We start from the raw sequence: 21,678 nt of genomic DNA, 5'->3' as shown, positions 1-21,678 counted from the left end.
GGAGACCAGTAAATATCAGGGGATCAGTACCCATACTTCTTCACAAAAAGGGGCAGAACGGGACTCAGTCTGCCTACATAGATAGGAAGGATGGTCTTGTGGTCAAGTCACTGGATTGAGACTTAGTAGACCTGGGTGTTGTTCTTGAGTTCTGCTTTCGGTGTGATCTTGGCCAAGTCACTTAACCATTTGGTGCCTCCGTTTCCTATTTGTAATAATTCAGGTGTCTTTTGAGGCTAAATTCATTCATATTTCTTAGATGTTCAGATACTAGGCTGATGAGGGCCATAGAAAACCTATAAATAAGTTAAATGTATCTATCTTTGGTACCTGATACAGATAGGGTTAACAAAAAGAAATCTGCACTTTTATGAGGAGGATAAAGGGAGTAGAATAGGTGTAGCACTGAAGTACCCAAGAGGTTATTAAGAAAAATATTTAAGAGGCCTGATTCTGCTAACTGCTACAAAGCACATCCATGACTTTATCACAGTTTTTGCTGAGACTTCCATGATTTGTCACATGGTTACAATGACACCTTGGTGACTTTCACCCTCACTTACTATGACAAATCTAGACCTGAGACAAACGAGTAGGATCCTGCCTTAAAATTTTACCAGGTCAGAGTAAGAACAGGAGACAAGAAAAGGGATTCTCTCCAAAGATATAAGCTGCCCCTTTCTTTCTTAAGAATGCTCAAAGAGGTTTATCCATTTTGCTCTTACCTCAGTGCAGAAGGTTTGTATTACTTCTTTTATTTATTTCAGGAGAACTGGGATGCAGCTGAACCTTTAATGTCCACTACTCTACAGAACACAGGTATTTCAACATACAGGTACACCAGCAAGAACTTATAGCATTTCAATTCTGAGTTTAAATTTCTCTCAGCCATTACAGATTGCTTCACGGCTGCAAGGTCTAGGGAGGATGGTGATTTATGAGCCCCTCCACAAGCCCAAAATGACATGAGCTGAAAAGCAACAAGAATATGCAGCTCCACTGGCTTGGGCTATGTTTACACTACAAAGATAAGTCGATCTATGGGTTGACTTACAGCCACTGCATAAATTACTGCAGTGGCTGATGTCCACATTACTCTCCGTCAGTGGTGCGTGTCCTCACCAGGAGCGCTTCCACTGACTGAAGAGGGGCAGTGTGGGTGACTGAGAGTCAGGGCTCTCAGCTCCAAGCAGCTCCCTACCAGGAGCTCAACTGTTCCTCTGGGCTTCTCGCCTCCCTGCTCCCAGCCGGAAAGTGCGGGGAAGCCACCCAGGGCTCCTCACCCCTGCACTCCCAGCCAGGAGTGGAGTGGCAGCCACATGTAGCTTCTTGTCTCTGCACTCCCTGCTGGGAGCAAGGAAGACACCCAGGGCTTCTCGCGTCCAGCAGGGAGATCCGCACCCAGAGTCCAGTCAGCTACTGTGCTCCCAGTGGGGAGTGGGGAACTAGGACACTAGGGGGCAGCAGGGCTCCCAGTGGCGACCCTGGGTGGCAGCCCGGCTTGGAGCAGAGACCAGGCAGCAGTGCGGCTCTGGAGCCGACTTTCTTGTCAATTTCACGGGTCCACTGGAGCCGTAAAACTGACAAGAAGGACAGCCAATGGCTGATGTAAAGAATGCAGTGTCTACACACACACTGCTTCGCCTTAACTACACTGACTTAAGCCCTACGCCTCTCACTGAGGTGCTTTTATATCAGCATACCAGGGGAGTTATATCAGCAGGAGGAGCATTTCAACGTGTACACCTCCACTATTTTGTTGACAAAAGTGAGTAATATAGTCTTGTCTTTTCACAATGCTGACAAGTCTTTCCCATGTTCCACTATCATTTGGGTGCGTACACCTGACTCTGCCTCTCCTTGAACGCAGCTCAACAGACCTTATTTGGCCACACCCCTGTAAAGGGAAGCCTCTCTTCTCAGCAGCACAGTATGTTGGCAATTAGCACAACAGAGCCCTCTTAGCCCAAATCCTTTTATGGTTGCAGCTCGTTTTAAAGCGTATACCTGTTTTCCCTAGCATGGCTCTGGAATCACAACATCTGATTTCCCCTTGTTCTCACATCGCCCATCACACGTAGTCATCTTCTCTCTCTGCTTTGTTTAAGTAAGTGATGGGTCAGGTTTTAACTATTTTTCTTTGAAGTCCTATACACTTTTCTCCAAGGCCACGAGAGCTTACCAATGCTCATGCTAAAACTGCTCCAAATTTTAGAATGGATTTAAACAGGACAGGTTTCAGAGTAACAGCTGTGTTAGTCTGTATTCTCAAAAAGAAAAGGAATACTTGCGGCACCTTAGAGACTAACCAATTTATTTGAGCATAAGCTTTCGTGAGCTACAGCTCACTTCATCGGATGCATACTGTGGAAAATACAGAAGATGTTTTTATACATACAAACCATGAAAAAATGGGTCTTTACCACTACAAAAGGTTTTCTCTCCCCCTACTCCACTCTCCTGCTGGTAATAGCTTATCTAAAGTGATCACTCTCCTAACAATGTGTATGATAATCAAGGTGGGCCATTTTCAGCACAAATCCAGGGTTTAACAAGAACGTCTGAGGAACGGGGGCAGGGGGTGTAGGTAGGAAAAAACAAGGGGAAATAGGTTACCTTGCATAATGACTTAGCCACTTCCAGTCTCTATTCAAGCCTAAGTTAATTGTATCCAATTTGCAAACGAATTCCAATTCAACAGTCTCTCACTGGAGTCTGGTTTTGAAGTTTTTCTGTTGTAATATCACAACTTTCATGTCTGTAATCGCGTGACCAGAGAGATTGAAGTGTTCTCCGACTGGTTTATGAATGTTATAATTCTTGACATCTGATTTGTGTCCATTTATTCTTTTACGTAGAGACTGTCCAGTTTGACCAATGTACATGGCAGAGGGGCATTGCTGGCACATGATGGCATATATCACATTGGTAGATGTGCAGGTGAACGAGCCTCTGATAGTGTGGCTGATGTGATTAGGCCCTGTGATGGTGTCCCCTGAATAGATATGTGGGCACAGCTGGCAACGGGCTTTGTTGCAAGGATAGGTTCCTGGGTTAGTGGTTCTGTTGTGTGGTATGTGGTTGCTGGTGAGTATTCGCTTCAGGTTGGGGGGGCTGTCTGTAGGCAAGGACTGGCCTGTCTCCCAAGATTTGTGAGAGTGTTGGGTCATCCTTCAGGACAGGTTGTAGATCCTTAATAATGCGTTTGGGGGGGGGGGGGGGGACACCTGGATTTGTGCTGGAAATGGCCCACCTTGATTAGCATACACATTGTAAGGAGACTGATCACTTTAGATAAGCTATTACCAGCAGGAGAGTGGGGTAGGGGGAGAGAAAACCTTTTGTAGTGGTAAAGACCCATTTTTTCATGGTTTGTATGTATATAAACATCTTCTGTATTTTCCACAGTATGCATCCGATGAAGTGAGCTGTAGCTCACGAAAGCTTATGCTCAAAATAAATTGGTTAGTCTCTAAGGTGCCACAAGTACTCCTTTTCTTTTTTTAAACAGGACAGAGAGGGGCAGGGACAGGAGTTAAACTAAAAAGACAAAGAAAATATATACCTTGCATTTCCCAAATAACAACAGCTTACGAATTTCTCAACATATAATGGAAAAATCATTCTTGTACTGTGTAAGCAAGATTACCCAACTCCTGCATAGGTGCATAAGGACCTGCCCAATGTGAGGACTGGGCATAACAGCACAAATCAGGAAACAAAAGGGCCGGTCCTGGGTAGCAGTAATGTCAGTGCTAGCCCTGCCTCTCCCCAGCAGCATCCAGCAGACACTGCACCCGCTGCGTTTCTGAGGGCATTTGTTTTAGGAACAATGCCTCTCAGGACTCCCACAGGCACAAAGCACCTTCACACTAGCCCCAGTACAGGCTGCGCTTTAAAGATACAACAGAACCCTCTGCTAGCTTTTTAAAAGGATACGTACTTGTAGTTTTTAACACAAGCTTTACTGTATATTTATTCTACATCCAACCCAATTAAAAGGGCTACAGCTGCCCGGTGAATTCAAGAAGAGAAAGCAAGTCTCCTCCAATAAGGTAGTAATAAGCAAGCACGAAAAGCAATTATAATGTCTGAAAAGTTGCACTGTGCCATCTAGTGATGAGAAAATGCAAAACCACTGTAAACAAAATTAGCGAAAGGCAGTGGGCTTTCATTACAGGGAGCTCCATCTCTGAGTTGGCAATTACCCGAGATTTCTGCAGGACATGGTCAATAAAAATCAAATTCCTCAGGACTTAGCTGCCAATACGCATTAACCAGTCCTGTACACTTTCCCTGCATCAGGCAATATTGTCAAATACATTAAAACAATAACTACAGAAATTTCATCTGCACTTCAGAAAAGGAGTACTTGTGGCACCTTAGAGACTAATAAATTTATCTGAGCACAAGCTTTCGTGAGCTACAGCTCACTTCATCGGATGCATGCAGTGGAAATGCATCCGATGAAGTGAGCTGTAGCTCACGAAAGCTTATGCTCAAATAAATTGGTTAGTCTCTAAGGTGCCACAAGTACTCCTTTTCTTTTTGCGAAACAGACTAACATGGCTGCAACTCTGAAACCTGTCTTCTGCACTACAGTAACCCTTCCCTGTGTGTGTGTGTTTTGAAGCTCTCTCTATATAACAACTGTGGGGTAGCAGGAAATGCGTAATCCAGTATCTCTCGGAAACAGAGTCAACTCTCCTGCTACTTAAGTCTACACTGCCATCAAGGTCCAGGAACAGCAAAATTAAGTGGTCAGTTAAATCTCCAAATCATCTGCAATGCCGTCCCCTGAATCTTCAGACACATCCTCCCTCTTGCTCTAGAGTCAGCCTATGGCCTCCTCTGGTCCAGTGCCTCAGAGAAGACACTTGATTTGCTTTACCGATAACTTCAAAGACAATGCTGACCAGGTCCACTAGATGTCTTGCTTTAGATAACATCATTCCTATTGATATTACCCCAGAATTAACTCAGTAGAGCTTTATCATAATTTGATCCAGGATTCCTTATAGAAACAGGCTTTCTAGAATCCTCCTTGCTGTTAGTGCATTTTTTCCTGGCCTTGATTGCCCTGAACATCGCTTATGCTCTCCATTCCAATCCCACTGTCCTTTTGCACTCGTGTTGCTATTGGCCCTGTTAGAGCATTAATTCTGTTCTTATAGCCCGAGTTTCCCTGGTTGATAGGGCTCTGTCACATGGCATTATGAGGGAGTGAGGAGTTTGAATGCGGTCCTGTTCCAAGGGCTCTTTTTATTTTGCTTGTAAAGTATTCAGCATTTGTTTTTCCTGAGTAATACAGAAAAGATATCACATGCAGAAGAACTATGCTAAAAAAATGTTAAGGTTGAGGGAGAGAGAAACCCACCTCGGAATAGCCAATAGCTTGGTTCAGACTAGGTACCTGGGTCTCCCACATCCCAGATGAGTGGCCAAACCCCAGGAATATAGAGCTGGTCTCTTTCTCAATCTCTCCAATTGGAGTGGTTCCACTTGGTATAATTAAATAAGCACTGGGACGGGGGGGGGGATAATACTACAGCTCAGTTTTGACAAATAATTTTCCAATGAAAAAACATTTTGTTGAAAATTTCTGAATCAGCTCTACATAATTCAGCCTCCTTGTACATATAGAGTATAATACAGTCTTTAATAAATGATCACATACTATTTTTTCCAGAGAAATTGTGCCTCATTCGGTGTTAGGCAATCTAAATATAGCAGTCACTACAACTTCCCCTATAATAACTTTAATATGTTTAAAAAAAAACAAAAAACAACCACAGCTAGCCTTCCAGATGTGTGCATTGCTAAATGAAAGCAACCACATAAGCCTATTGTGTAACCTCTGTCTTCCTTTTTACCTCCGCAGTGTTTACATTATTTTCATTTATTCATCTTGTCCAAATTTAGCGGCTGAGGGGGCTATGCACATTTAAGCTGAGATCCTGGCCCTTAGATCCTGAGATCCTGGCCCTTTCTACACTTTTTGGGGTAGAAACTGTGTCTGCTACTTGTCTCTATAATACTGAGCATATCTGGAGTGCTAATAATGGCACCAAAGTTTGCTTCCTTCTGTGTTGCAGGTTCTTTTCCCTTGTAATATCTAGATTAAAGAGATTAATAAAAACCTTTGAGAGGTTCTTCAGTCATCTTTACATCACCATCACACACTTGAAAAGGTGCTGTTAGGGTTTTAACCACCCACCCCTCAGTTACTGGTGTGCACCCCATCTCATATTGTTGATTTCTGTCTCGTGTTAGGAAAATGTATCAATTCCATTAAATTAACATCTTTAAACATTAAACAAAAGATAAATACTTCCAGTAATTATTAAATACTTTGTTAAAAAAAGTGTCAAGCAAAATGTCTTCTCTGAAATAAACAAGATCTCAATTGTGCTTTCTTTTTACAACAATGTCTGAAAAAGTTTGTTATGATTTAGTATCATTTCATTGTGAGCGAAGGGTGGAGAGAGGAGTGTGATGCAATAAAATTACTGTATAAGTCATATTTAAAACCAACAATCTGCCAACAGAGGAAAATCACTAAACTGACGTTCGCTGGAGAACAGTAATATATAAAAGAAGACAATGTCATTTTGATTTGCTCTGGACAAGGATGAAAAACCTGCATCTGCCTCTCCAGTGACACAGAACAGATTCTTCCTGTTGGCATTCTATTTTACATTTTTTATATACCTATATATATTCTGCAAATGTATCTCTCAAATACCAAGCACAATCATCAATCTATCCTTCGCAATAAAAGCCTCCACTGGAGGCAGATGAGCTGACAGAATTTATCTTGGGATACAGCAAGTTCAGCCAACAGATAGAACAACATCGGCATATAAGGAATTTGAGGTTAATTCCCTTTCTGGAATTAAACAACAAATGGTACAGCAGTCCAAGCAGGAACTGGGAACAATGCCATGGCTGCTGCTCTGACTTTTCTCTATAGCAGCGGTTTCCAAACTTGGTTCGAGGCTTGTTCAGGGTAAGCCCCTAGAGGGCTACGAGATGCTTTGTTTACATGGAGCGTCAGCAGGTACGGCTGCTCGCAGCTCCCAGTGGCCGCGGTTCACCGTTACCGGCCAGTGGGAGCTGCGTGAAGCGATGGCCCAGCCCGCGCTACTTCCTGCAGCTCCCATTGGCCAGGAACGGCGAACCATGGTCACTGGGAGCTGCAAGCGGCCGTACCTGCGGACGCTCAGGTAAACAAAGTGTCTCGCGGCCTGCCAGGGGCTTACCCTGAACAAGCCACGAATTAAGTTTTGGAACCACTGCTCTAAAGTGATCTAAAAATAATGTTTTGGGGATATCCATGATGAGAAAAATCACCAGCCTTGCCATCAGTGGGTCTATATTTCACCATTTGAATAGCCAAGAACAAGAAAACACAGACTGAAGAGTGGACCAGTAAATAGATTAATGCATACATGCACGTTTTAGTACTTACTCATCTTTTGTTTCACAAAAGAAAACAGTGGAGGAGCATAAAGATATGAGTAGCCCAGCTGTAGAATTTACATTGTTAGATCCTTGGTATGTAATTTCAGTGCTTGAATCTACACTACAGTTTCTCTCTTTAAACAACAACTTCAAATGAGTGATACTTTCCCATGTCATCCACATCAAACAAACAATGAGATTAGAGGCTGGTTGTGGATTATGGAACCTTCCATTTCTAGGTCACTGGTCTGAACACAACACAGGTCACTACCAAAAGATGGCTAAAAGGGTACCCGCCAGTTCTTGCTCAGTAGCAAATTCTTTGGGTTCCTGGCTAAAGGGGTGAAATCCTGGCCTATGAAATCAATGGCAAAACTCCCACTGACTTCACAGGGGCCAGATTTCACTCTAGATATTTATTTTTAATGAACTTTTATGTGTGATTTGGCAAATTACGCCCCGTTTTAGGAGAGAGAATTAGTTTTTACTGGTGAATAAAAAATTCCTACACTCCAAAGTCTTGCTCCCCAAGGGACAAACTCCTAGTGAGAACAGAAGAGTCTCTACTGCAAACAATATTCAAAATGACAAAAACTGGGCAATTTTAGGTATTTTCAGTGTCTATTTTATTTACAGTAAGGGAATGAACCCTTTAAAAGCACCTGAACACAAGTGGCTTTATCCATATGCTACAAAGCACATTCGCAAATAGCAAGTTCTTCCTATTAAGAGTCTATGAGTCCTTTCTCAAATTTCAAAGAGAATCAGGCGCCAACAAGCATCTAGCATTCATGTTACTGCAAATAACCAAAGAAATACACAGTTGAGTGGTTGCGAGTTGAAAAGACTGCATGTTCCTTTAAACAACCTTTAGAAGCAGTAGAACTATAGCCACATTATAACCACATTAGGTTGAAATTTAGCTTGTTTTCTGTTATTTTCTATCCCCTTTCCTTTTCGTGAAATTTAATAGTCTTTCTTTCTAAAATTCACAAACACATTCAAAACACCAGCTAAAATAAACAATCATGCATATACATAATTAAAGATTTTAAGTTGAAATCATTCAAATAGTAAAACTAATTAAATTACTCCCACCCTCAAACTAAATATATGCTAGTTTGGGAATATAATAAAAAAAATTCATGACAAAGTGTTAAGTTGCAAAGGAATCTATCCACTGTACCTCATTCTGGAAAAAGGTACTTTACTACAGAGGGTTTATAAATGTGACCATCACTTTGCCATTTCCTATCCCAGACTCATATAAGATCGAACTTCACTTCATAGCTTGTATTAAGACCAAAACTGATACAACATTCATAAAAGACATGAGTTGTCTTCAAACCCAGGGATGAAGAAGATATCTTGGCACCAGACTAGAACAAAATTATACGGTAATCAAAGCCACAGGGACACACTGTGCTACTGTATTATTCAAGCATAGTATGTTGGTATCAAGTTACTTTTAATAAAGGCAGTATGATACAGACACTGGTCTTATTTTTACCTGTGGAGTACTAAAATTAACATTTCAAAACTGATAGCCAGAGTGGTTTTTTTAAATATACTCTTCCTTTTCTATGTACTGGGAGGAGACATTGTTCCTCCAACAACACAATTTAGAAAATGCTGACTAAAATTCAACATAGTGGAAACAACTGCTAGACTCTAAACAATTCTACTGCTTGCTGGAAAATCACTGTCATTTTTAAAATATTCTTAGGGTCCATCCTCTGGATTCCAGTTGATTGTTAATTCTTTGTAATCCAAGATAAAAATCTTTTTTAAAGGATAAACAATTGAAACTAAACGATCATGATAATCAAAGTGAAGCAAAGTCTAGTGGGCTATGCACAAGCCTGGACTCCAGAACATTGTAATCCTAGCTTTGCTGCTGACTTGCTGTGTGGCCTTGGTCAAGTCATTTAACCACTCTCAGTTTCTCCATTTGTAAAATGAGGACAACAATTACCTACCTCACAAGCATATTGCGTTGATTAAAGGTTGTAAATATTTATTTCTGAAGATGAAAATTATGAATTATTATTATTAATTTGCATTATGCTAGCACCCAAAGACCTTAGGCAGGTTTAAGGCCCCATCATGCTAGGTGCTGCACAGTCAAAAATAGTCCCTGCTTTGAACAGCTCCTACAAGAACTTACACACATACTTACCTTTAAGAATAAGAGCAATTGGTCAAGCAAAGAGGTTGGGGGGTGGGGGTGGGGGCCTATCAGTCAACTCAATAGCATTTCTTGGTCTCTTGGCTTGTAATGCAATAACTTCTGAAGACCTTGTCCAAAATTACAATGAACATTTTACACATCAATGGGTGTAATAAAAAATAAAGGGCAACAGGGAGGGAGGACGAAGATTACAGTGATAAGGCTGCATCCAAAGCCTACCAAACTCAGCTGGAGCCTTTCAGTTGACTTCACTGATTTTTAGATCAGGCTTTATGGCTCAGATTTTAAATGCTGGCAAAGGGATTTGGACAACTAATTGCTGTTAAAATGAATGGCAACAGGGCACCCAAAACCCTTCGGTGGCTTTGAAAACCCATACTGTGTTAGCATTCTGATGGTTCAGAGATGTGTAATTTTAAAGAATATATAAATATATGATTAAATAGATACATATACCTCAGCAAACCCCACTGGCCCTCTACCTAGCAGTTATCTTGCATTATAGAAGCACTAAGTACAGTTTTAATACAGGTTTATAAAGAGGCATTTAAATGCCCTCTATTACATGAACAAAATGAAGGATTTTATAACAGAATTTACTGCAGCACGATTTCAGAGTGTAGGCAAGCTACAATAATGCAAATGTCTATTCCAACATTTTGCAAGTACTACAAAGGAGTTTAACTTTGGTTTAACCAAACTGCAAGACAATTATGTTTATTTGCTTCTGTTTTATGTAAAGATACTGTTAACTGTGACATTCAATTTAGTGTATAACAGCAGCACAGGTACCTACCTGATAGGTAACTCTTTTCTTTCCATCATCCCCTGTCTGAGGCAAGGTCAAAGGTCCAGAAACTATCCAAACATCCTCAAATCTCTCTGTCAGCTCCCGACAATACATTTCCATTCTGCAAAGATATCCCTCACGTCAAGGAATGCCAGTGGGTAAACTTTAATTTTTTTTAAAAAAATATGCCTAGAACATAGAGGGCAAGACAAACTACTCTCAAACACTTTTGCGGTGCATTTTCAAAAATATGGGCCTAAACTGCATGCCAAAAATGGGTAAATGCATGCATAAGTTGAAGTTGTTGTTGTCCCATCTCCTTCATTCATCCTCCATTGGTTAATTTACAATTGGTCATGCATTTTCTGCACACATTCGAGACCTCAGATCAGCAGTTTCATCACATTCCCTCAAAACTCAAATTCCCCAATCATTTCCACTACTGAGTTCTTGATCACTTTCAGTAAATAAGAATTTCGGGGGTGGGAGGCTGCATCCGATCTCATTTCAAAAGGCTTTTTTATATTATTTTTTGTTTGCTCCTCCATGTTTTAGAGGAATTACGGTCCTTCAACATACTGCCAAATATTTTTGTAAAATATATAATTAGAGAATTTTTTAAGCTGCATTTTTTAGAATCTTAAATGTCAAATTGCAAGTGTTCCAGGCATTCTCTCACATGCACTGATGCCAATGGCAGTCTCCAAGCCCCTTCTTGCTCTTCTGCGTGAAACTGATTAGGAACAATGTAACACTGCCTTTAGGAAAGGTATCATTGGTTACTGCATATTTTTGGGGTTCAGAAAAATACTTAGTGAATTTAGTTGGGAACATGAAAAGTTTGTCCATGTGAACAGCTTGCCAAGTCATGCCTAGTTTTCAGAAAAGGGAACTGATTATAGCCACTCTTTATATGGTTCCTACAGGTCACAGCAGCTGCTTACATCAAAACGATCTCTGTGGGGACCCCTACAGGAGAGGAGGGGGGAGGTGTCTCACATTTGGTTTGCAAGTCTCACTTTGGTCAACTTTGAAACAGTCCAAGGTACAAACAGTTATTTCATATACTTGGGTTGGGTGGGAGAGAGAGAGAGGAAGAAATTGATGGGATAAATTAGAAAAGCAGCATGGTATTGAGAGAGATTTTTTGGTGGGGAGAAGTAAGGAGATACAGAAAATATAGAGGTGGCAGATAAAATGTAAGAAAGAGAGAGAGAGAGAGAGATAAGGGTATTGAGGGGAGAAAATGAAAAAAGAATACAGACACTGAAAGACAACACTAGAAATAATCAATTATAAAAGAGAAGAAAGGAAAAGAGAAGTGAAGCCAGGAAGAGGTATTCATAAATACAAAGGGAAGAGTAACCACCTTTCTGTATACAGTACTATAAAATCCCTCCTGGCCAGAGGCAACATCCTGTTACCTGTAAAGGGTTAAGAAGCTCAGCTAACCTGGTTGGCACCTGACCCAAAGGACCAATAAGGGGACAAGATACTTTCAAATCTTGGGGGAAGGAAGGCTTTTGTTTTGTGCTCTTTGTTTATGTGGTTGTTCTCTCTTGGGACTGAGAGAGGTCAGACAGAAATCCATCTTCTCCAACCCATCCTAATCCAAGTCTCCAATACTGTAACCAGTATAGGTAAGCCAGGCAAGGCGGATTAGTTTATCTTTTGTTTTATGTGAATTTTCCCTGTGTTAAGAGGGAGGTTTATTCCTGTTTTCTGTAACTTTAAGGTTTTGCCCAGAGACGGATCCTCTGTGTTTTGAATCTGAATACCCTGTAAAGTATTTTCCATCCTGATTTTACAGAGATGATTTTTACCTTTCTTTCTTTTCTTTTCTTTTTTTTTTTTTAATAAAATCCTTCTTTTAAGAACCTGACTGATTTTTCCATTGTTCCAAGATCCAGGGGTTTGGGTCTTTGATGATTTTGTAACAAATCGGTTAGGATATTATTCTCAAGCCTCCCCAGGAAAGGGGTTGTGTAGGGCTTGGGGGGATATTTTGGGGGAAGACGTTTCCAAGTGGTCTCTTTCCGTGTTCTTTGTTTAAAACGCTTGGTGGTGGCAGCATATTGTTCAAGGACAAGGCAAAGTTTGTACCTTGGGGAAGTTTTTAACCTAAGCTGGTAAGAATAAGCTTAGGGGGGGTCTTTCATGCGAGGCCCCACATCTGTACCCTAGAGTTCAGAGTGGGGAAGGAACCCTGACAAGGTAGAAGAAAACAAAAGCTAGAGACATAGTACATTTCATCCTTAAAATTGCGTCATATAGAAAGCTTAATGGCAATATGAACTGAATAAACAACACAGTAGTTTTATTCCTTTAAATTGCAGGGGGCATGGCACTGGGGGAGGAGGGGAGTGGTAACAGTGATATTTAATTCTACTTAGTAGGCTAAGACCTTGAGGCTGTAGATGCCCGATGCAATTTTCAGGCTCTCCCCATGATCTCCTGATTAGCCAGAGTTCTCGACTGAAAGAAGCTCCTGACCCTAAACTGGCACGTGCCTAGCTTTAGCATCAGTGAAAACTTATGCCCAAATTCCTGAGGCATTAAAACAATAGAATATCTCTTAAAATGCTATAGTGCATTATTTATCCATGAAAACATATAACCTTACTGAATGCCTCATATGCTTTTATATATATTCTTGTAAAAGCAGAAGCAGCGTTTGCAAGAATGATGAATCATTTCCTATGCTAGATTTTTAACTGTAATATTTTACATTATTTTACTATCCTCTCCTTGATTGAGCCTTGTAAAATTCATCACTCCCTTTGATTTCTGAGATGTTGAGTCCCACACAAGTACAAAATCAATGTTTGTTTTAGTTACTAATTAGTTTTCACCTCAGAAGAACAAAGGAAAAGAGCCAATATGAACAGTTAATAGACATCATCCAGTTCCATCACCTCAAAGCTGTGATGCTACCAGTCTTCACAAAGGAAGATTTTGGCTGGTTGTTACTTGGATGCATGTACTCCTGTCAGGCCTTGCAGGTCTCAAACCTGTAGCTGTGGGAGTGGTGGGGGGAAGTCATACTCCAGTCTTCCCCCTGGCAGCTTTCAGACAGCAGCTGGGACCGGGGTTGAAGAAGCCCAACTGGGACATAAGCCACTCCCCTATGCTCTGACTGGGAGAGCTCCAAGTCTCCTGATTGGGCCACAGCCCCTACTTAAGCCAGAGGAGAAAAAAGGAAATTGTCCCTCTTGTAGTAGGAAGAGGGCCTGAAACATAAGCCCTTATATTAGAGATGTGGTATGAGGCCTAAACTAAAGTAGTGGTCAAAGCTTTGCTGCAATAAAGCAAAGTTAAGTTGTGAGTAAAAGGCAGGACCTGCGCACAGAATCTGGCAAGAACAGGCCTAATGTTGCAGAAACACACATTCCAAAGAAGCGCTAGGCACAGGCCATGCATGCAAACACATTCCAGAAGGGTGGTACCAGAACATCCCGATACCAGCACATTCCCCAAAGATAACAGGAATATGTTGATCCATCTTAAAGATAAGGTCAGGATAACAACATGATGGATAGAGATGTTTTGATCAAAACAACAGGTACAAGGTGATGGGTGGTAACGGGCTACGTCAGAAGGTGTCAACTAACTACATCAGAGGGGCAATATGTAACTTGTTTGTACTGATGTATAAAACGGAGTCTCAGGGGGAGTGTCTTTGGCCAGCCTAGGGGGCAGTGGAAAGTCCCGCCACTGATTGAGCTGTGTCCATTGTCATGGGCATACATGTGCTAGTGTAACTGTAGACATTGATCCAGGGAGCTAGGACCATTCTTTGTTCGCAATAAACCTGGCTGGGTGCCTTCATACCTTAACGTATCTTGTGGTCGTTGGGCAGTTCGCTCGAGGTCTGCTGTGCCAAATGTCTGCGCAGAGCTGGGACAGCACAGAGGGAGAACACACACACACACGCAGCCAAACATCTACCACCACCTACAACTGGGCTTCACCCTGACACAGACTGTTGATCTGGCATTTACCTGTTCCTGACCTCCTGGTATCCTGACTCAGCCTGAATCTTGGTAACTGCCTCCTGGTTCCTGCCCTCTGGTTTGTCTCTGAATTCTAATCTCCTGGTATTCCAACCTGGCCTGATTCCTGGTAATTGGCTCCTGGCCCCTCGGCCTGTGCCTGACATTAATCCCAAGGCCAGGCCACCCACGCCCCGGTCTTGACAGCTTGTACAGACCTCTGTAACCCACAGGAGTGGGCCCCCTGTGAGAGGAATGGACCCAGCAGCCCAGAATCACTAGACTCACCTGAATGGGCCACCTGCCTTCAGGTGGCTAACCAAGCCCTGAAGGATTGGGTTGCACAGCTGACCTGACTCTTGATCCCTGCCCTCCAGTTTGTCTCTCAATTCTGATCTCTTGGCGTTCCAACCCGGCTTGGCTCCTGATGTCAACCCCTAGGATAAATAATTATATTCCCCTAACTAAATCCCTCCTACAGTTTCTATTGGATAATGCACCAAAATGATTGCATATTGTTCTTGGCACTGCCTTTCCTCTTGGAGGAGGCTGCAATATGTAGCATGCAGTATTCTTGCACATGGCTTGAAAAGTGCTTAGAAATCCTTTACTATATATATGTAAGATATTATTAGTGTTTTACCACTGACTTAAACTTAGTCTTCATCTTACACTTAATCCATAAAAAAGTAACATCTTACCTGTTCCAGAATCCAGCATTATTTTTGTAATTCTGGGGCACAATGTTGGACAGGTAAAATGTTTCAGCCATAGCCTGCTATATAAAGAAAAAATGGTGCCGTGTTATTGAAATGTTATTGAGATAGGCTGAAAACGAAGCCAAACTTTAGGAGGGTTTGAAATCAGAACCCATATCTAGATCCAAACTTCAGAGCTGGACATTATTTACATAATAGGTAAAATCAAAATCCTAGATCAGAGCACCGCCGAAGTACTGGGGCGGAAGTAGAGATGGAAAATTGGGATATGATCTTTGCAGCTCAGGCCCATCTATCGTTCTACAGAAACTTTCAGAAGTGTATCCATTTTTGGAGCCAGCAAACAAAATAATATTTAAGCATAATATTGAATGACAGTATGGAATTAATGTTAAAGGGTCATTAGTTTGTAATTAGTTTGGGAGTAGCTGGCTGCCTTTTCTGGAGGGGAGGGAAATTTACACTTACAGTTCTTATTTCCCAGATTGGTTCAATACGTTTTTGCCTTTACTTGGCAGGAAAGGTTTTACATTACCAACATTTTACAATTTTAAAAATATACAGGGTGCAGATGGTGGAATGGTCAGCAAGGCCCTGATCCTGCAAAGGTTTATGCACCTGTTTAACTTTACAAATTGTGAGTAGAGTTAAGTAGGTGCACAAACATTTCAGGATTGAGGTCCAAGTAATTCCAGAGAAGAAAGAAAAGGAGTACTAGTGGCACCTTAGAGACTAACCAATTTATTTGAGCATCAGCTTTCGTGAGCTCGGATGAAGTGAGCTGTAGCTCACGAAAGCTTATGCTCAAATAAATTGGTTAGTCTCTAAGGTGCCACTAGTACTCCTTTTCTTTTTGCGAATACAGACTAACATGGCTGCTACTCTGAATCCAGAGAAGAAGTAAACTTGGCCTTCTTCTGGTCCTATACATTTACACATATGTGAAAAAACATGAAAGTAAAATCTCAGGCTCTTATCCTGCATCTTATTATTTTATTTCATTTTAAGTGCTTTTTCAGATTCTCCTTATTCACAGAAGTTAAGGATCTGGCAGCAATATTTAGAACAATGCTTAGTACAGGCAGCGGTTGTGCAAACTGTGAAATATTCCAGTTAGCATATCTAACCCTATTTTAGTCCTGGGCTTCAGTGTACAAGCTGCTAAACATGTTGAAATAGCTGGAATAACAGACAAAATCCATCAGTGACCCTTCCACTATAAGTAAAATGACTAGTGCATTAATTTACTATGTAACACAGTGCTGCCATCACCCTGCTCCACAGCATATTACATTTCAGGACAGAATGCACTTTCACTGTGCTTCCTAAATAGCAAATCATCTCTACTATGGAACAAAATCAAACTAGGACCAAAAAGAACCAAGGCTGCTTTGTTAGTCAGCCAAGGGATTAAGGGACCAATATTTTGGTATGCTTATTTTACAACTTCATAGATCAGGTAAGTAAAGATCCTTCGTAGACTTTAAGAGGACATCTAAGGCAAATGGTAAGGCAGTCCCTTAATTCACTTCATACACAGAATTAGAAAGAGAACAGATCATTAAATCATCTAAATTATTCCCCTGCCAGTGAAGGGCAGCTCTTTACAGTATGTTTGCTAGTGCTTTGTCCATCGAGGTCTAAATATCTCAGTACCTGTTGGCTAAGAGGACAGTGCTGCTTTCCTCCACTCACTTATTAAGTAAGCATCAGAAGAGACCTTTAAGGTGTGATAAGTAAATCATCCCCATGTTACAGATAGAGAAGCCGAGGCATAGAAAGTTGTGAATTGCTCAGTTTTACAAGGCAAGTCTACAGCAAAATCAGGATGAAAACCCAGAACTCCTGATTCCATGTCCTAACCCTCAACAAGTAGGCCATGCTTCCTCTCAAAAAAACCCATTATAAAAAAATTTTAGCTCACCTTCCCACTGACAGACATAAGTTAAGAAGGATTCTTACTACTGAAAATTTGTTATCTCCTGCTGGTGCCATATGTCCTCGCGACCACCCGCTCCCAATGTAGTCTTCATTGACAGCACTAAACATGAGAGGGATACTAGGATCTGGTCTGAATTTGCAGTGCCTTCGATCTGCGTTGCCTGAGGAACAACATACTAAATAGTTAGGTTATTAGCAAACCATCATCATTACAGAATAAAAAGAGCTGTTTCCCAATGTGCCTTCCCAAAGTGCTTACATTTCAGGATTCTATATACGATCTGAGTATTATTTTCCTCCTCGATTTTGATAGGACTATGTCTTAATCAGAGTAGCAAACAGACATATATCAGAACTGCATGTCTCAAGATATTTCATCTCAACTGTTGGTTAGTTTGATTCTGATATTTTGGACAACATTTTAACATGTCAGATGGTTACAGACACTCAAATACAATTTTAAAATTACTGCTTTCATCTGATGAACCACTGAAGTCAATGGGACTACTTACAATCAGGTCTACGTGCTTGCAGGATCATGTCTGTAGTTTTGAAAGCTACCAAGAAGATTGCGATTGAGATATAGCAAAAGGGATGCTACTTATTTTGCAGTTATACAGGTACCTTTTGTTACCCATAACAACTTCCAATATTAAAACTGAAATAATTCTGTAAACTTAAATTAAGACGGTTGTATATTGTTTGCATTTCATTCAGATGGTGAAAACAGTTATTTTCTTACATATGCAGTAGAAAAGAGGGAATCAGATGCGCACAAGAGAAATAGTGGAACTAAGGCAATGTAAGTAATGGGTTACAAAGAGTATGTGTTACATACTGAGTAACAAATGTAATACAATGTGCTACTTTAATTATTTCGTTTTGATCAGTTGATCCCACTTGATTCAACTTTCCCCAAAATGTTATTTCAGGGCTATATATTACCTACTCCTATTTTTCTGGCACTTTATATTTTAACTAAATTTCTCATAGAGCTATTCTGACTAATTCAGACTCTGATCCTGCAAAGACAGACAAGGGGTAGATCCTCAACTGGTGTAAACTGTGATAGCTCCATTGAATAGAGCTATAACAATTTACAGCAGCTGAAGATCTGCCCCAGGATCACCTTTAAGCACTTGAGTAATCCACTGCCTTCAAGGGGACTGTTCCAGTGAGTGAAGTTAAGCATGTTTGTAAATGGGTGCGGCGTTGGGGCCTTAGTTTATGTAGTTTAATTTTACATTGGTAGCCTCACATTCATTAACCCATTAACCTTTTAAGACCCACTTCTGCAAGGTCACCTACAACAAATGAGTGTTTCAGACGTACACACAGTCGCTGAACCACCAGACTTGTCTGTGTAAACTGTACAACCACCTCATCTTATACCTGTAACTCATATCCTTCCTGACCCCTCCCCTTCAAGCTGTATGGAATATACTCAAACCTGTCACATTTGTCACGTAAGCCCCGAACCTGCAGAGAAATCCTTCAATATGCTCCCTTCTGCCAGCTCATAGTCCCACGAAGGAAAATGGCACTTGGAACAGGCATGAGGACTTGCACTGGCAGATCCCTGTTACAGGACTAGGGTAATCAACCCAGCACTTCCATGTAGCCTCACTGATTTTGGTGAGACTCTCAGTGGGCTCACAGATCCAGCTCCACAGAGCTCATTGGAGGATTGGGTCACAGACTGAAAGATCTTCAGAACAAGACCTATCCCCTTTATGTATTTTCTGTGACGTGCCTATCCCACTTGCGGGTGCCATCAAAATAAACAAACACACACAAACATACCCAGTGTCTTCTGTTTTGAAATATGTTCAATCACCCATTTAGGCACCCGTTTTGCCTGATCATAAGACAGTGCATGATTTGTGTAACATCTGGTCTCTGTTCCAGCTACAGGGAATCCATACTGTTCCAGAAGAGACACGTCCACTGGTTCTAAGGGGGGAAACAAACAAAAAATGACCCTCAGATGAAACGGGGATTAGAAACAAAAGAGGGAGGGGAACGTCGCTCATGTTTCTATACATAGTATTGAATAACGCTCTATTTGATTTGAACTGAAAACGTATCTAAGACCAAAAAAAATACACTTAAAAGACAGGTTTCAGAGTAGCAGCCGTGTTAGTCTGTATCTGCAAAAAGAAAAGGAGGACTTGTGGCACCTTAGAGACTAACAAATTTATTTGAGCATAAGCTTTCGTGAGCTACAGCTTAAAAGTTATTCTTAAAAGAATAACTCATGTCCACCAGAGACATATCCATGCTTGACACCAAACTTACATTAAATATTTAGAGTGCAAACCTGTAAGGATAACTCCCCACATTCTAACCCCCCTGCAATGAAGCCAGTGGGTCTTAAGAGCATTTACTGCACCACAGGATGCATTCAGTCCCTCACAGAAGCAACCTTTAACTTCCCAGTTCAACAAAGTGCTTAAACATGAACTTTGCCAGTGCAACACGTTGACATTCACACATTGACCTCTGTGGTCCACAAGGGCCTGTGTAACAATGGAGTAGAACGCTTTGTGGTTTATGAGGAGGGTTTTGGGGGGGCTGATGAGGGAGGTGTATGGGAGCAGGGCAGTGAGGAGGGTTGCTGGGGGTGCTGATGAGGCGAGGGGAGGAAGGTCTATGGGGGCAGGGCAGTGAGCAGGGTTTTGAGGGGCTGATGAGGGAGGGGAGGGAGGTCTATGGCGGCAGGACAGGGAGGAGGGTTTTGGGGGGCCGATGAGGGAGGGAGGGAGGTCTATGGCGGCAGGACAGGGAGGAGGGTTTTGGGGGGCCAATGAGGGAGGGAGGGAGGTCTATGGGAGCGGGGCAGGGCAGTGAGGAGGATTTTAGGGAGGCTGATGAGAGGGGAGAGGTCTATGGAGGCAAGGCAATGAGGATGGTTGTTGGGGGGCTGATGAGGGAGGGGAGGCAGATCTATGGAGGCAGGGCAGTGAGGAAGGTTTTGGGGGGCTGATGAGGGAGGGGAGGGAGGTCTAGGAGGGGCAGGGCAGTGAGGAGGGTTGTTGGGGGTGCTGATGAGGCGAGGGAAGGGAGGTCCATGGGGGCAGGGCAGTGAGGACGCTTTTGGGGGGGCTGATGAGGGAAAGGAGGGAGATGTATGGGGGCAGGGCAGTGAGGAAGGTTTTGCAAGGGCTGATAAGGGAGGGAAGGGAGATCTAGGGGGCAGGGCAGTGAGGAGGATTTTGGGGAGGCTGATGAGAGGGGGGAGGTCTATGGAGGCAGGGCAGTGAGGATGGCTGTTGGGGGGCTGATGAGGGAGGGGAGGGAGATCTATGGAGGCAGGGCAGTGAGGAAGGTTTTGGGGGGCTGACGAGGGAGGGGAGGAAGGTCTGGGGGGGCAGGGCAGTGAGGAGGGTTGTTGGGGGTGCTGATGAGGTGAGGGAAGGGAGGTGTATGGGGGCAGGATAGTGAGGTGGATTTTGGGGGGCTGATGAGGGAGTGAAGGGAGATCTAGGGAGGCAGGGCAGTGAGGAGGATTGCAGGGGCTGACGAGGGAGGGGAGGAAGGTCTATGGCGGCAGGGCAGTGTGGAGGGTTTTGGGGGGCTGATGAGGGTGGTCTATGGGGGCAGAGCATGGCAGTGAGGAGGGTTTTGGGGGCTGACGAGGGGAGAAGCGAGATCTAAGGGGGCAGGGCAGTGAGGAGGATTTGGGGGGGCTGACAAGAGAGAGGAGGGAGGTCTATGGGGACAGGGCAGTGAGGAGGATTTTGGGGGGCTGATGAGGGAGGGGAGGGAGATCTAGAGGGCAGGGCAGTGAGAAGGATTGCGGGGGCTGACAAGGGAGAGGAAGGAGGTCTATGGGGGCGGGACAGGGCAGTGAGGAGGGGTTTTGGGGGCTGACGAGGGAGGGGAGGGAGATCTAAGGGGCAGGGCAGTGATGAGGATTTGGGGGGGCTGAGGAGAGAGGGGAGGGAGGTCTATGAGGGCGGGGCAGGGCAGGGAGGAGGATTTGGGGGGGCTGACGGGGGAGGGGAGGGAAGTCTATGGGGACGGGGCATTGAGGGGGGGGGGGGCTGATCAGGCCGGGGGGCAGGGCTCTGGGGCTGGCGGGGCCGGGGACTCCCAGGGCAGGGCATGGCATGGGGCTCCGCTCTTACCCTGCGGCCGCTCGCGAGGGGCCGCCGGCGCGGGGCCGGGCTGGCTGCGGAGGAGCCGCAGCGCGGCCAGGCCGGAGGCGGCGGCGCCCAGCGCGGCCCCGCAGACGAAGCCCCCCAGGAAGCGGCGCTTGGCGAAGCGGGCGCCCGGCGTCTCCGCCATGGCCCGGCCTGGGCAGGCGGCTCCCACTCCGCGGCGTCCCCACAGAGCCCCCTGCCGGCCGGCCGGGGAGAGGAGCCGGGCCGCCCGCCAGCCCCAGGCTGCAGGGCGCCCGGCCCAGGGCCTGGGGCCAGCGAGCTGCACGGTGGGAGGAAGCCACCCGCGCTCACGGGGGGTTTCCCAGCCTTGGGCGCTTCTTACATTAAGAGTCGCTTATTTTCCCCCTGAAAGCTCCGCTCTCGGGCTTCGTTCAGGGAAGGCCTCCCGCCGCGGTTCCACAGGAGGTCGGGGGAG

At 43.6% G+C, this 21,678-nt stretch overlaps 1 protein-coding gene across 1 annotated transcript in view; it reads right to left on the bottom strand.

The window, feature by feature from the left end:
- EXOG (exo/endonuclease G) overlaps positions 1 to 21,387 on the bottom strand; it is a 31,508-nt gene extending 10,121 nt beyond the window's left edge. Inside the window, exons 1-5 of the mRNA XM_074946334.1 lie at positions 21,228 to 21,387; positions 18,901 to 19,050; positions 17,119 to 17,258; positions 15,139 to 15,215; positions 10,452 to 10,566 (exon numbers count right to left, since the gene is read on the bottom strand). Coding sequence (XP_074802435.1) covers positions 10,452 to 10,566; positions 15,139 to 15,215; positions 17,119 to 17,258; positions 18,901 to 19,050; positions 21,228 to 21,387 — 642 coding nt within the window. The remainder of the gene's footprint in view (positions 1 to 10,451; positions 10,567 to 15,138; positions 15,216 to 17,118; positions 17,259 to 18,900; positions 19,051 to 21,227) is intronic.
- Positions 21,388 to 21,678: the final 291 nt, after the last annotated feature.

The sequence above is a fragment of the Natator depressus genome, chromosome 2 (assembly GCF_965152275.1).
Source record: "Natator depressus isolate rNatDep1 chromosome 2, rNatDep2.hap1, whole genome shotgun sequence".
Lineage (NCBI taxonomy): Eukaryota > Metazoa > Chordata > Testudines > Cheloniidae > Natator > Natator depressus.
Note: the sequence above shows the minus strand (reverse complement) of the source record. Positions and strands in the feature narration are given on the sequence as shown.